Here is a 16148-nt window from a genome sequence, read left to right on the forward strand (position 1 = left end):
AAGAACCACATACACATGAACCAGGATAGCTTTATCCTCCTAGGATAAAAGATAACAGCTACACATCATGCCTGTTTACACACCAACAGATTTTACAAAACAGTGCAGATGAGTTAGGATGCTTCATCCTGTGTGTGCGTTCAAATCCAGATTAGAAATCTGCAAAACATACACCGCAGTACGCTAATGAGCAACAGCTAGTTTCAGCTCCAAAACTGCTGCCAAACTGCTTCAGGTGAAGAAGCACTTTCGTGGTAAAGAAAAGCTCAACTGCTCTTCACAACCCAGTTAGTTTGGAACTCCTTTAGCCATCTGTTGTTCACAACAAAAATCCTGAAAATTATAGTCTCACTGAAAACTGAAGATGAAGACAAGAAAAGATAAAAATTTCACACTGATTGCTTTCCACTCCCTGTCCTATTCACCCTTAAGAGACACCCTATTGCAGTAACAAAATGGCATATGCTTACCTTGTTCAATTATTTAAAGCTCTATCAGCCACCTTAAATCCTAATTTTTCAGGGTATACGTAACTAATAAGCGAGCTGGGAAGTTCAGGAGGGCTCCAACATTTCTATTTTAATAACTCTTTTACTTTTTAAGAAAGGTAGTTGCTTAGGTGACAGCTCAAATCCAGCAGAGCACAATTTTTCTCTACTAATACGTTTGTTACTTCAGGGGAACTGAGGGGAGGACAAAACTTGACAGCCTTGGAAAACCTACGTCTTCAACAGCCACTAGTAACATCCAGATTACTTCAGAGCCAACTAGACTACCTCAATGTAAGAGGTAATTAGAAAAAGAAATTAATTTAGAAAAAGAAAATCACCACCAAGTTGGAGCATAAAGCACTTTCTTAGTTCACTGTGAAGAGAACACTCAGCTCCCTGGAAGCTCCTGAGGATGAGCACCCAAAACAAAAAACTTGGGCTGACATACTTCCCTGTACTCCTAGACAATGGATTTTATCATTAATATGCTACCACCAGCAAATTATGTCCATTTTGTAAAGGTTTGTAGGAATTGAAACTACAACTCCTTCTACAGTTCAAGCTTAAACTGGGAAAGTAAAGGGAGTCCAAGAGCAGTTACTGCCACTGAGAGAACATCCTGACTCTATGAAGCAGAACATCCCTGGCTCTACAGAGCACCAAACAAGATAAAGCCCACAGAAAATAGCTTTGACTTTCAAACCTAGACCTAGGGGTATGATTCCTGCTCATAAAAACACCCTCTGCACCTATGCAATAATAAAGAAGGAAAGACATCCCACAGACACCAACAAAATCAGAGGAATGCTAGTGTAGCAAGCCTGATAAAAAAATCATGGCAAAATTGCTCAATGTTCACTCCCTTTATGGAAAGCATGAGACGTGTCAGGTATAACAGCTACCACTGAAATACCTTATTCCACCATGAGGTATTACCTGTTCAGATAAGCAGTGTCACTTGGCCATCACTTCAGATTTTTACCTACAAAGCTGCAGGATAGCACCTCTCGAATAACCTGAGGCCTTCAGGTAGAGCAGCCAGAAGCACCATTCTCTTACAGTCAAAAATAAAACCCCTGGACTTCACACATGTGCAGTCCCTTTAAGAAATCCTATCCCATGGCAAGCACTTTCAGAAGTTATGTTAAACCTCTAGTCAGACAAATTTCTGCATCTAGCTTTATTTCCAGAAATATTTCAGATGCATTGCAGCTAATTGAGGGCAAATAACACCACCAGCAGAAGCACTGAGAATCCAGTTGGCTACCTTTTACTACAACAGCAGGAAGAAACAGCAGCACTCACACCCAATCCCTTACCTGACAGAACTCTAGAGCTTTGGCTGTAGATAGTGGTATTGTTTTTAATTTGAAAAGGTGGATCAAGTTCTAGATTTACATATTTTGAGGTTAAGATACAGAAAGGGAAATAAGTCAAGCTAATCTCTACAACTGTGAAGCAAAAAAATTATTGCATTAACACTCCCATTCATTTTACACATACCAGTCTCACAGATTTTTATGTTAAAAGTAATTTTCTTCCACTAAGCCTGAGATGCACACATTAAAACTCACATTTCCCTACAAGTTTGGAGTTGATAATCCTCTAGCATTCCAGATGCACACACATTTTTAAAAGCTAATTTTGCACACAGCTTATATACTTTTGCAACACTTGTCTTCTTACTTTTAAGGGCAAAGGAATAAGCCAAATGCAAAACTCCAGGCAGAAGCCAACAACAGTTACCACCATTCTGTATGGTAACTAGACCCAAATCAGAAGCAGCTTCTTGGCTCAGACAGAAACTCCTTTATCTGGCTAGTATCCACAAACTCCAACTCATTTAATATCCTCCACTTGGAAATTACACCCAAGAGCTTCTGGCTTTTTAGTTCTTAACTTGCACCTAGTTCCACCATGTATTTGTTTAAGCCCAAGTGCAGAATGCATATAAATCTGCTTCAAAGAAATGGGAAGGGAAGTGGTTTGATGTACTAGCTGGAGTAGGTTCTTTAATCTTCATGCTACTCAAGGGAGTCTACACTGCAACAAAAGATTACCATACTACATGTTTCTGACTAGCATGTATATGGTACACACAGAAGCAAGATCTAGAGATAGTGTACATCTGGACATTAAAGGATACCACTACCTCTACCAGGTGTTTTCACCTAAGGATGCTTCCTTATCTATTTGATTCTCGGATCACTCCCCCTCCATACCGTATGTGGTCACACTGCTTCTTGTGCAACCCCCAACAGCCACAGAGTCTGAGACAACTACCTGTACATTCAGGCTGTACTGGATTGTTTTAATTTGTTGGAGCATCAAACCCTAAAGTATTAGAATTACAACTGAAGGATCATACGATCTTATATTTTGGGATCTCTATATAACCAAAGAAAAAGTTGTTAATCAACTATTCTGGACTCCATGAAACTATAGAATAAGCACAATGCCATGCATCACAAGCCTACATACAGCAGCAAAGTTAGGGGACTTTGTTTATCAGAAGGCAGAATATGGCATCCCTGCACAATTCAAGTGATAATTCTCAGTCACGGAACAGGGAAGAAAACAGGGATGGACAACGTTTTCTACATTCCTTCTAGTCTGTAACCCAAGTAATGGTAACAGAGAACTGGTGGCCAAGAGAAACTCTGAAACAGAATCTGACCCCTAAGTGTTTGGAACCTCTCCTCCCTATTTGAGGATCAGCATTTCCTTCTGGATATGATTCCAACTATCATTAACTGGACCAGGGGCCAAGAAAAACATTAGAAAAACAAGTTATTTCATCTGTCCTACTTCCCCATCTTTCTTATCCCTACACACCTTCCCTTCCACTTACTATGATGCTTTCCATCAGAAGTTCTCCCATGAGAAAGCCCTCACTTTTATCAGCCCCATAGCCCCAGCTTTAATCAACATCTCAGTGGCACAGAAAGAGCACGTCTCTTCCACTCCAAATAGGGTAAAATTACATTCTTTCAGTTTGTCATGAGACTCAGAATAGAGAAAAATTATATTAGGCCAATGCTCTTACAGCAGTGAATCAAATCTAACTTCAGACTGACAAGGGCTGCCATGTAGCCTACAGAGCCAATCTCAACAGATTCACAGAATAGAATCTCAATAGACTATGCCTTGCACACAAACAGTCTGCTTCCTTCCCCTTAGCCACTTCAAGTCAAAGTGTATGGGACAAGGCGACCCAGTTTACAGAACCCTGGCACATGGTCTGGGTCTGTACTCAAGCAGTGAGCAGTATGGTCATCTGTGGCAGTTACTCAGGTACAATCCCCTGCTCACATTCATTCACTTCATCCAGAGGCAACAGAACTCCAGCTCCAGCCCAAGAGGGGAGTCTAGCTGTCCATGGCAGAGCAAGTTGTCTGCCTACACACACCAGTTTCTGTATGACTTCCTCCACCTGCATGAAGAGTCTGCCAGCAGCACTGGTGGGTTGCTTGTCTAGGCTTTGCTGCCAGACTCTACTTGCCAAAACCCTGAGCCAACCTTTAATGATGCAGCCTCTGTTACTATAGTAACTAGTGTTATTTTCCTATCTCTAGGCATAGACCTTGGGGGGAAGTACTTAAGTTTGTTCTCATTTCACACCTACCACTCACTTGCCCACTGCATAGCTACGTGCCACTCCAAATGAAAAACCTCTGTCAGTGGGCCCTCAAAAGCAGCTGGCCCAGCCACAAGCCAGTGGGAGGCAAAAATGCACAAACCAAATATGCAGGCATATCCTTCTGAGCAGGCTACAGCTGGGAGACCACCAGCAAAGAGTTTGACAGTCCAGGCAGCTGGAGGCTTACGGGGCCTTATAGGCCACTGCTCTAAGGACAGTCACACAAGAGAAACATCTGACAGGACCAGGGCGGGGTCAGGTGGAAAGGGACCACTGTGGGTCATCTGGTCCCACCTCCCTGCTCAAGCAGGATCATCCTAGAGCATGTGGCACAGCACTGCATCCAGATGGTTCTTGAATATCTGCAGTGAGGTAGACAGGAAAGCCTTCCACCAAGGATGTTACTCCAGGCTGCTGCTGATGCCTTGGTATCATTCAGCCAGGCTCAGGCCAGTCTTCAGAGTACCCTGAAACTGCCACACAGACTAGAGTGAATCCCTTCATGAACCAAACCCGGTTTGCTGCATCGTCACCTGTGACACTGTAAGGACTGCACTTTCAGCATGAAGGCCTTCTACTCAGCACAGGCCTCCTTGGAGCAGTTCTTGTAGAAAACCATAACAACCATATCCGTCACCTCAAGTTTTTAAGAAATAGCATTGGTCAAAGGGCAGGCCCATTATAAAGGCAATGTTTTCCTCACCAGACAAGCAGATGACTTCTTTTAAAACCCATGAATATTGCTAACATTATCTATATTGCTACTGTAGCATCCCATAGTGCCATCAGGAACCTACTTTAATAAAGAGAAAAAACATCCAGGGTAGGAGGCATGAGGCTGCTTTCAAGGTAAGGCCTTATCCTGGGGAAGCGCTGTCAGGCTGAAGAGCTGCTGATAGCCTGCACAAGGCCATATACAAAGAACTCTTTTGTATGGTGGGTGGTTTTCACCTTCCTGAATAAAACTTTACACCCTGGTGTAACTAGCTATGCTTTCCTGTTGTTATTCTCTTAAAGCCACAATGCCTTCTCCCCTCAACACGAAAAAAAGAGTGCAGAGTTGCATTCTCACTCGGGGTTTTGGTGCCAAGAATACTCCTTCCTCATACCTACAAGCAGTAAAGTCATCACACACAGAAAGCTTCACATGATTCACATATAAGCTGCTGAACACAAGTTGTAACTGCTCATGTGAGCCAGTCAGAAGAGGCAGCCAGTTACATGCCACTTTCATCACGTCCTGGTAGTGTCTCTGCGTAAGCAAACATCTCACACTGACCTCACACCTTACCCAGAAAGCTCCAGCATGGAATGGATTCACTCACATCAATGGCAGCCTTCCCCCTTAGAGCAAGAACTTCACAAACAAGAGCTTCTCAGAAACAAGCATAGAAAGCTTAGAGTCCTACCAAGGCAATGACAGTACTCAAGCTTGTACACTTCATAGTTCAAGTCACAACAGCTGCTACTCTGCCAGAGTGTCACTTGAGGACCAAAGCAGTAAACTACTCCCACTACACACCAAGCTTGGCTTTCCTGTGCTGCAATGTCCCTGGATGGTGCATCAGTACCAGAGACCCCGTGGCAGCTGCCAGGGGACTCTGACAGGATGCCACCACACTGTCACACAGGATGCTTCAGTATGACAGTCAGCACAGCAGCCTTCAGGGATCACTTTAGTTCCACCTGTATTGCTTCCACGTTTAGCATTTAATGTTAGCATAAAGCTTCTTGTGTAACACTTAACTGCACTGACAGATGTGCCAGCACCAGAAGAACTGGAATTCACCAGCCAAGTAAGAGACAAATGGGGTTTTGTTTGTTTGGGGTTTTTTTGACATAGTAATGTCGCAATTAGTTTGAGATGGCAGGATAAGAACATCTAAGATATTTAAATAGCAGTATTAATATTTCAGAGCTACTACACTACTGAAATGAGTTTACAGTCATTTTACCAATTGCTTCAGGCCATCTGGAAATGAAAGGAGCCAAGAGAGCATCTGCTGTGCACTGTGAAGATTACCTTAGCACACTAGAGCTAGAAACTAGAAAACTAGTCCAAGAGGTTATCACTGTACGTGTTCCACCAGCTACAGAGCTTGCTGCCACCACCAGCAAAAATACATGAGCAGTTTCTTCTTCTGTACCTAATCTTTTGCTGGCCAGAAATCTTTCATTAACAGCACAACTCATTAACATGAGTGGAAATATTCTTGTAGCCAACTCTGAAGCTCAGGCAGTTAAAACACCAACTCTAAGACTACACAGAGCAAGTAAAATCCTACAACATTTTTCTGTTTAGAAGAGGGCCTTGTGTTCCAATAGGAACATAATGTTTTAATACTTGTCTACACAAGAATTAATCCTGTTCTTCAACACAGTTGCATACTGTTTAAAAAACACAAGTCAGAGCAGTTTCTTCAGTACACATAAACGAATTCAGCTAACATTAAAGGTCTAAATAGGAGCAAGGAGAAGGAGAAATAGGCAATACAGCTCCATATATAATTAGAGTTTCCACTCAGGTAAAAAACATCCCTCACCCAACCAAAACAGGGTATCTGTTTGCCTTAGCATAACAAATCTGTCCTATCTCGTTTCTGAAGACTTGCCTTTGGGTCCTTGTTGCTTCATTAAATCAATCACACCAATTATAAAGAAATCTAAAAGCATTAAAGTGCTTCAGTTGCTAGTTACTAATGAAGACCTTTGCAATGCAGAGTGGTGATTAAGCTCAAACAAGAAACAAAATTCAGTCATTGAAAACTTATCCTAACGTTCATTCTCCCGTTCTAGACCTCCTGTGTACGAAGCCCTCTGCCTTAAATGCTTACTACATGAGTTTTTGTAAGTTCTTCCCACCATAAAGAATACAGACTCCCTAATTTTGGTATGTATAAAGACACCTGCTTTGTGGAACACTTCCTGTTGGGCTGCGGTGAACACAGAGCAGAATACACTCCTTGGGACACTCCTGCATGAGCTGCAACTCTGTTTCCTCCTACCAGAGGGGACAACAAAGCTGCAGGAGGCTTTTCAGCACTTTTTTAGCAAGGTTCTTATTTGGTGTTTTAGCTAGTAGCCAACTGCAGCAGGAAATTTCCAATGCTCTGTGGCACTCCAGTTTATGCACTGGAATCTGTTGGTAGCTTCACAATTTTACTATCTACTACCTTCCCTTGCAACAACACTGAATTGCAAGGCCCTCCCCCATCTCCAACCAGCATACCTTTCAAGGAAGGGTATGAGCCGTTTCTATGCATTAAACTAGGAGGAACACTATAGTGACTACCCCGTCCTCCCCTCTTATCATCTTTTAGTCCTCTGAAGTCACTGGAGGGGTGCAGATCCCCAATCTTCCAGAAATCCAAGTCCATTCGTAGGACACCTTTTGACTGCTGCAGTCACATTGTGTGCCTTCTGAAAGCATCCACCATTTCTCTGTCCTAGTATTTGTCATTACTGTCACCAACAGTTCTCTGCCATGAAGTTCATAATGGTCAGGAGTTATACTCAGAAAGCAGAGGGCCAACACAGATCTCCCCCTGAACTAGAAAAAACAAAGGTCACACTTAACTGTCCAGATGAAGAAAAACAAAGCTTAGTGGCACAATTTAATCTGCTATGAAAGAATACTGCTTAGATGCACCACACAGTAGGAGATGCAAGAGACAGCCTGGTAAATTTAATCTGCTATGAAAGAATACTGCTTAGATGCACCACACAGTAGGAGATGCAAGAGACAGCCTGGTAAAGTTCCCCATCCATCATTTTGGGTTCAGGGAGGGTGGAAACAGGAAGACCTGGCTTATCACGCACCCCAGATCTCATGCCAGCAGAGAGAAAGAGGCACACAGGAAGAAAATATGAATAGAAAATAAAGCCTGATTATCTTTTTCCAGAAGGTAGCATCCTTCAAACAGACATTTTTCAAGTATAGTCCCACAATGCTCTTTTGAGCTACAAAAGTAGAAGCGACCAGGTGATTGTGTAACACAGCAGAAGCTTTACTAGAGTCTGTCAAGTGAGGAAAAAAGTCGCATAGCAGCCTTGGGCTTCCAAGTTATTTCTAAGACAAGATACTAGACTTCCTATAGGGCTTCACTTGGGACAGTTGTTATTAACTGTCATTGGGCAATAGCATATATGCAAGAGCCAGATGTTTCCTACAAGTCACTTACACCAAGCCTGTGGAATTCATATCACTGCTCACAGTTTCACTGTAACAAGAAACAGCAAGCTTCGTACATCTTTTGAGAGCCAGAAGTTCCTCAACAGACCTGTAGGTACTAGCTGCACTTTTAATTTACCTTGGTATTCAGGTAATTATCCTGAACTCACTTCATCTGAAAGTTTCATCCCTTATTGGCACAAGGGATGTAGATACACCTATTTCTCTTCAATACCTCTAGTTTTTCAACATTTTCTGCAAACAGTAGCAAGCCATTCTCTTCTGTTTATGTATTTAGCAACAGTATTGGCTGCCTACCTTAGAACGCTACAGTAGCAAGAGAAATACAAGGAGGAAGATCTAGAACTTGATTCAAGCATTATTGCTGGTCATTTGAATTCATTGAGTAGGACTAAAAACCGTTCACCTATAAAAAGAATTTCAGCTTGCAAATACTGTTGTTCTAGCGCTTACTGTACAGAAAGGATGCCAAAGAGCAGGTATCACACTTAGCAATTGAACACCTACAAGATCTGATCCCCAGAACTGCAACACTGACACCTGGCCAGGGAGACTTCCTGACAGGAATACACTCTTGATCACAAGTCCACACGAGAAATACATAGTGGTGTAACCTGGTACACATTATTTAAGAAATTAATAATAAAAGTATTTTTGTGTTTATTGGAACCTAAAGCATGCCACATTTATACTAATGGCAACTTTACTGGCAATGTCTAACCAGTGCAAGAGATGAAGCTCAGGGGCTTATATCAATCGACCTGGTTGCAACCAAGCAAACCAAACTCCTCACCTTCACATGCACTTAATCATGACACTTCGTGTGGTAAAAAGACAGATTTCATGAGTAAGACATCCTGGAAATATACAGCCTTCCATTTAAAAGCTCATAAGTTAAAATGCTAAGTTAAAACTTTAAGGCACGTTTTCCAACAGAACTACAGATATTAGTGCTCACAGATGATATTCTCCCCAGTCATGAAGGAAAAAATAGCAAAGTCAGTTTACTTACTTCAAGCACAAAGTAAATCAGCAGTCCCTTGTATTTGGTTTTCCACTCTCCTGAAGTAGCTCCCACTCCAAGACAACACAGCATAGGGAGCAATTAAACTGCCTTGTAAAGTACAGTATAAAAAATGGCATATATGAAAACTGTTTGGTATACAGGCTCATTACACAATCATGCACTACCATCAGGATTTCTTTTTGTTTATATTTGTTTCAATTGTGCTTCATTAAAGCAGCTAGATGCTGGCACTGACGAAGACCATAGTCATCCAGCCAGACACTTACTTATCACTTTTAAAGTTCCTCTCTATTTGGAATCACTCCGATTTTGAGGTTTATGCTTGATATCAGGTAATAAAGACATATGCCTAAAACCCCCCTGTGTTTCCTGATCTTTTAAAGCAAGTCTCAGTAATTTATGGCACATACCAGTTCTGACTTAGAACTAGTAAGACCAGAACTAACAGTTGCTGTTTCACATCTGGCCATAAAAGAGGCTACAAGCACTGCTGAACACATCAACATCAGTGCAGCCAGTAGTAGGCTTTCCATAGCTATGAGAAGCATTTAATAGCCATCATGGTCAAACAACACTTCCATTAGAAGAAAAAAAAAAAAAAAAAAAGAGAGAGAGAACATTTCACTGAAGTCCCTTCTTGTTATATTTTGGCCAAGCAGGGATTTCAAAGACTCCTGGTCCTGCCTAACTATGGTCTAAGTTAATTACGTACTACACTTCTAGCATTTTAGATGGCTGGGTCAAGAATGCACGTGGCCAGTGCATCCAACATGCCTGCAGAGAGATAAGTTTTTTCCACTTACCCAGAGCTGTGCTTTCATTGCAGCATTGCCTGAAGAACAGCTACTGTTTTGCAGCTTTATAATTGAAAACTCTCACGCTACTCCATAGTGGTGCTGCAGTGCTAACATTCACTCACTGGGAGAGCCATATTTAGAAAAATGTTGGGTTCTCCCCCAGAGCAATGTAATAGTTTGGTAAGTGAAATGAACAGCCCCAGTAAGAGTCAAACGTTGTCAGATTAAAAAAACCCAGAGCTAGACTCCTACAGGGAGAAGCCTGGGCTGAAGGCATCTAGCTTTATTGCAAGGATTCATTTAATCCTTGCTCGGGAACATAAAAAAAGAAAACTCCTAAAGCTATGTGCTGGGAACAGGGGCTACATTAAACGCAAGTCGAACAATATAAAAACACAGCCTGCCAACCTCCCCCCTCCCGTGTTTTTCTGCAATAAATACCAACAAGTTAATACCGGTGCATGAACTTCTCGCACGCAGCCGATACCCAGTTTTTAATAAGCGAGAGGGGAGGCCCTTGCGAGGGTCCGCGCCCGGGGGGAGCGGGGCCGGGGGCCGCTGCCGGCGGCCGGGGCTCCACCTGCGGCGCTGACAGGGCGCGGGGGCGGCGGGCCGGGCAGGGCGCTGCAACCTGCCGCGCCGGGGCGGCAGCTCACTTACCCGGGGCCCCGTGGCTCGGTGGCTACGACCCGGCGGCAGATGCACCAGCAGCAGCGCCAGCAGGAACGGGCGAGCCCCCGCGCTGCGCCAGGCCCGCGGCATCATCGTCCCTCGGGGCGGCGCGGCTCTGCGGCCACCGGAGGCGGCTCTCCCGGGCGGTGCGGCGGCGCCGGTCCCGGCGCAGCACGTTCCCCGCCTCGGCCATGGGGATGCCCGTTATAAAGCCGCGGCGGGGCGGGGCCGGCCGGCACTGACCGCGCCGTGCGCCTATCGCCGTGCGGCCGCCGCGGGCCGCTGCCAATGGCGGGGCCGCGCCGCCTCTCGCCCGGCCCCCCGCCACCGGGCGGCGCAGGTTGGCCGCGGGCGGCGCGGCGGAGGGCGCGGGGCGGGCGGCGTCCCCGTGCCCGCGGCACCTGGAGCCCTCGGTGGCACCGGGAGGCCCCGGCGGCCGGAGGTGTGCGTGGTTTGGTTGCCGGGCAGCCCCGGCGGGGCCGCGGGATACGGCCGGCCCCGGGCGGGGACAGTGACGGCTGAGCCGTGCAGGCGGGCCGGGTTAGCGGGCAAGTAAATTGGGCACGAGAAATCACCGCATGGTCCACAGACCGTGTTCATTTGGTCCTCAGACCGCGCTCTGGGGCCAAGATTCCTATAGGAGCCAGCTCGTGTCTCAAGGAGTGCAGATCCTCGTGTCACCTCCTTGCCGAGGTTCGGGGCATGGCTGACCCACAACCGCAGTCTACCTCTCCCTGAAGATCTTCCTGTGCATTCCCAGCTGCGCAAGTGGCCCCCAAGCCCATTGCTTTGTATTGCCCAGCAGATCCTTCAGATCTCACGCAGGTGATGTGTTTGGGGTCTTTGGTAATACATGCCTTGCACCTGGGAAAATATCCAAAGTGCACGGTTGGTACCACTTGAGATGACAAGCCCTTAGAGACTGAATGTGGGTCCCAGCTCGTCCAAGGACCAGGCACTCAGTAATGGGAAGTTTGGGTAGACAGTGACCGTCATACATACAACAGGCGAGTTAGTGCAGCTGCGGAACAGAAGCAGAAGAGGGGGAAATGGAGAAACATCTAACAGCAGGGCGCAGTCTCTACAGGCATGTCTAAAGAGGGTGCAGTACTATGGCATTGTAATGGCAACAAGCTGTAGACCCTGAGCTTTGGAGGCAGCGAGTAGTTCCAAGCCCTCTACCTGACAGAGGGACTGAGCAGTGGAGATACCTTGTGAACTAGACTGGTTTGCATTTACATCAAGTCCTTAATTTTCAAATTACTGGCTTGAGTTTGATGGAAGGGAGGGCAGAGGCCCAACATATTGCAGAGTAATATGCATGGGAGGTCATTGCTGTGCATGTAGTAGTGATAATAACCTTTAGGTGGGACTGTTTTGTGGTGCTTTTTTGGAAACACACTAAACATGACTTTTTTCACACAATGCATTAACTTTCTTTACTCAGTGACCTTACAAGAGGCAATACTCACACTTGCAAAAATTCCCTTAAGTGTATCCGCTAGGTATGGGGAGGGGCTGCTACGCCCACACAAAGAACCTTGTTACACAGTAGAAGTCATGTAATTCTGGCATCTTATCACAGCAAAGCAGAGTGGTTAGGCAGAGCGGTTGCTTTAATCTTTCTTTTCCTAAAAAAAATTAAAAAAAAAAAATAAAATATGCCAATATATAACATTTTGTCATTAGCCTAGACAGGATAAGCCATTTGTTACTCACATGGAGCTCTGCCAATATTCATTATTCTTGGCTTACAGATTTCTCTGGGACTCCAAACAGCACCCCATACAAGCCTACCTTAGTCCTAACCCTCACCGCTCTGCCAGCCTGGAAGCTTTGCCAGCTCTTCTCCAGTATGGCCTGTGGTATCCTCTGATTTTCCATTTCAAAGTCTCTCTGATCCACCTGAACATATGCCGTTCCACATGACACAAGCAGAGAGACCTTGAAGGGAGGAGGAGGGGAAGGGCTGGGAAATCTGAATATGAGTGTCATTGTGGATATCAGGATCAACTTGGTTGAGGTTGGGCAAGTTATACCAGTGCACACCTGAATCTGTGAAAAGACAGGCAGATTCTAGTACAGTTTTGTTGAGGCAGTGATCCCACCACTGAAGTACCACATCACCTCATACTTAAGTCTTGATTAAATTCCAGTCCAGATAACAATATTACACTTGCCTACATTCTCCTCTCCAACTTCATAGGGGGATTTTTGCATCTGACCTATTTTGTGTTTTGCCTTCATGTGTTCTTTATCACTTGTATTTTAAACATGAATGCCTTTCTTTGGTGTATTTTTCACACACAAACATAAGGATATCAGGATCTCTTTGCTAGATAAATGTTTGTTACCACCATGAAAAAGTAATTGTTTTCTTAATCCCTAATACAGAATACCTGCTACACCAGAAACCTACCCACCAATGCCTTTGAGGCTCTGACACCAGCAGCATCCTAACACCAAGGAGAAGTTCCAGAGAGGGTCAGAAATTCCCAGTAACAGAAACCTTTGACCCCTTCTTAGCAAAAGCTCTTCATAACCTTGCCACACATACTCCCAGCCATGGCCAGGTATTTCTCTGTAGAGAGAAATATTTCCCTTGTGGATAGTTACTGCCTTAGTGCAGAAGAGACTTCACAGCCTGGCCTATGTAGCACCACTACATTTTACTGAGCTTCCAAGCCTAAAAATCTCAGCAAGTTGCCATTCAGGAGGCTGGAGGAACATCCAAGCTCTGTTTAAAGACACCCTTGAGAGAGAAAATACATGGGTCTTTTCCAGTGGTCACTTTCACCTCTGAAAATGTGTGCCTAACTCTTTGGCACACTGGGCCTGGTACTCTACTTGGTATAGGTGCACTTTACTGGCGTGTCATCACCAAAGAAAAATCTAGGTAAATATAATAAACTCCAGAAACAGAAAGCTTTGGGGCATTAAATTGTCTGTTGTTTCTCTCAGGTTGCTGGCAAAGATGTTGACAAGCAAAGAGAAAGCTATTGATCAAACATAAGAGGAATTGGGTACCTTAGCTTCCCACTTAACTCTTCTGAAAAACCCTGCCATTAGTCAGAGTGCCAAATACTGCTGGCACAGAACTTCACTCAGTGATGTCTCACTAGCAAAGAACTTGCCCAGAGTCTGTAACTGAAAACCACAAAGAGAGAGGGACACGGAACTGGAAGAGAAGTTACTCTTCAGATCCAGGCATTTGTATACCAGGTCCAACACATGGATCCTTCAGAGGAAGACATAAGCTCAGCTATAATGTATTCAACTATGCAGTGCTGGTAAGGGAGTGCTGAAACTGGCACCGTTGGGACTTGTTGTGTACCTGAGATACAGCCTACGACTTGCACCTCTGAAAACTTACCCCAACCTGTGCCTGTCTGTGCTGATGATTAATATCTTGTTGCTATGGTGCTGGCATATCACATGCATCACCACAAACTCATGGCACAGGACATGTATATTGGTGGTCTTGACTGTTCAGGGAGAACTGTTTGATTGCTTTGATTATTTGACTCTGCTTCTACTTGTCTTGTCCTCAAACAAGTTTCAGAAGATCATTGTCCTCTTTTAAACAGTATTGGCATACAGAACCATCATGGGGTTTATCTGCCACAGCTTCCATCAGGGCACAAATCCCCTCTTGCACATGTTTAGTAGAAATGATTATTCAACTTTCAATAGAGAATTATCTGCTGTCTCCAAATATCATGTAATTGCTTTCGGGGACTAATTTACTGTTGGAAGTTCTTTTCTAAGTCTGTAGATGCTGCAATCACTCCTGCAGGAGGTTAAGATGCAACTTGTCACAATTTTAAAAAGAAGTAATGAAGAACATGGGAAATTTGCTGTAAGATTGGTTTTTGTGGGTTGTAACAAGGCAGAATTTTGAGCTTTTTGGGTTTTTTTTTTTTGTAACTTTGTGCCCATTGAATCATTTGGACCATTTTAATCAGAGAATAATCCATTGCTGCCATGTTTAGATAGCTGAGAACCTGCAGTGGCAGAAGAACCTTTTTTACTATGCTGACATGTGCAAATCTCCATCTAGAGGCAAGTTTGGGGCAGTCCAGAGTAAAGACTGAAAAGCCAGAGCTGAGCCCATTCATGACCCTACGAAGTTAAGAATAGCAAGCACAGGAAGAGAGAGTCTGTTCAGTCACCCTAAAATGAGGTGAAATACAATTTCCCCAGCTTCCCAGACATAGCTAGAGTAAGGGGAGTGTGGGGAGGAGTAGGTTTGACTCATTGATTATGAGGGTGGAAATCAGACATCATTGGATTCAAAAAGATTCAAATCACAGCATACAGCAATTTCACAGTGTCATCCCACTGTCAACACAGCTTTTTACTACATCTTGCACTTTACTGCATTTCTTTCTTTTTTGTTTTTATAATGATACTAGTGTATGGCAAACAACCTCTTCCATGATGAAATAACAGCCAGTTGCTGTTTAGTGCTAAGCATTCACACTTGTTAAGAAGCAGAGACACATTGCTTTGGGGTGTTCAGCATGTTTTGGGGTGTATTTGCTGGGTTATGTCAAAAAAAGAGAGTCTCAGCTTTTTATGGAAGCTAATTATATGTATGTATTTATACGCTTGAATGAAACAGAAACACTGTTAGTAAAAAGTAGGTGTCCTATTGGGCTTTTCATCCTGAAGCTCTTTGCAGAATATTCACTTATACTTGAACGAAAAGCTTTGAGAAAAATATTTCAGGATTTCAAGCCTTTTCCTATGAAATCCATTCAGAGCCTGCCATTTCATTCATTATACTTCATACAGAAATTCTGTTCAGACTTTTTCTCTATAATGTATATTAAATTGTGTTGGTCCTGGCTGCACTACTTTGGCTTCCCAAAGAGTTGCTAGTAGTCCTGATTAGTTGCCACCACTGCCAGACCCTCACCTCTCACTAGTGCCCATCCATCTCATCTTAATACCCAGTCATACCTTCATGCACCGATATTATTCCATCACAGGAAGGCACTGTTGGAAATACACCAGTACTATTATGAAAACAGAACAGAATTGAACCAAAAAGAAAGGAATGCAGTAAGTGCAAGATGTAGTAAAGAGGAAGTAATGCTCATTTGATCTTCAGTGTATTTTTTCATGGTACTTCAGCACATACCTATTTTTAAGGGTGGAACCACTACAATGGCATCGCTGAAGTTAGTCTGTAATCTGCCAGTTCTTTGAAAACAAGGATATTCTCAATTTTTGTCCTTTTTACTCTTACTTATGTTTTGAAAATTGTGGAGTATAATGCTAAAAATCAATTTGAGGCCCACTGCAGTGGTCGTGAATGATAGGT

The 16148-nt window shown here is 43.9% G+C and overlaps 1 protein-coding gene across 7 annotated transcripts in view; it reads right to left on the minus strand.

The window, feature by feature from the left end:
• The window catches only part of SMOC1 (SPARC related modular calcium binding 1), a 162356-nt gene that overhangs the window by 119795 nt on the left and 26413 nt on the right, over positions 1–16148 (minus strand). For 4 of the 7 annotated variants that reach the window (XM_066188206.1, XM_066188205.1, XM_066188203.1 and 1 more), the window contains exon 1: positions 10808–10972. The exons of 2 other annotated variants lie outside the window; for them this stretch is intronic. In XM_066188206.1, coding sequence (XP_066044303.1) covers positions 10808–10912 — 105 coding nt within the window. In that variant the 5' untranslated portion in view covers positions 10913–10972. Of the gene's footprint in view, positions 1–10807; positions 10973–16148 lie in introns of those variants that run through there. One more of the 7 variants, XM_066188204.1, reaches the window with a different exon arrangement.

Source organism: Chamaea fasciata, unplaced genomic scaffold, assembly GCF_029207755.1.
Source record: "Chamaea fasciata isolate MVZ Bird 193981 ecotype frontalis unplaced genomic scaffold, bChaFas1.0.hap1 SCAF_7, whole genome shotgun sequence".
Lineage (NCBI taxonomy): Eukaryota > Metazoa > Chordata > Aves > Passeriformes > Sylviidae > Chamaea > Chamaea fasciata.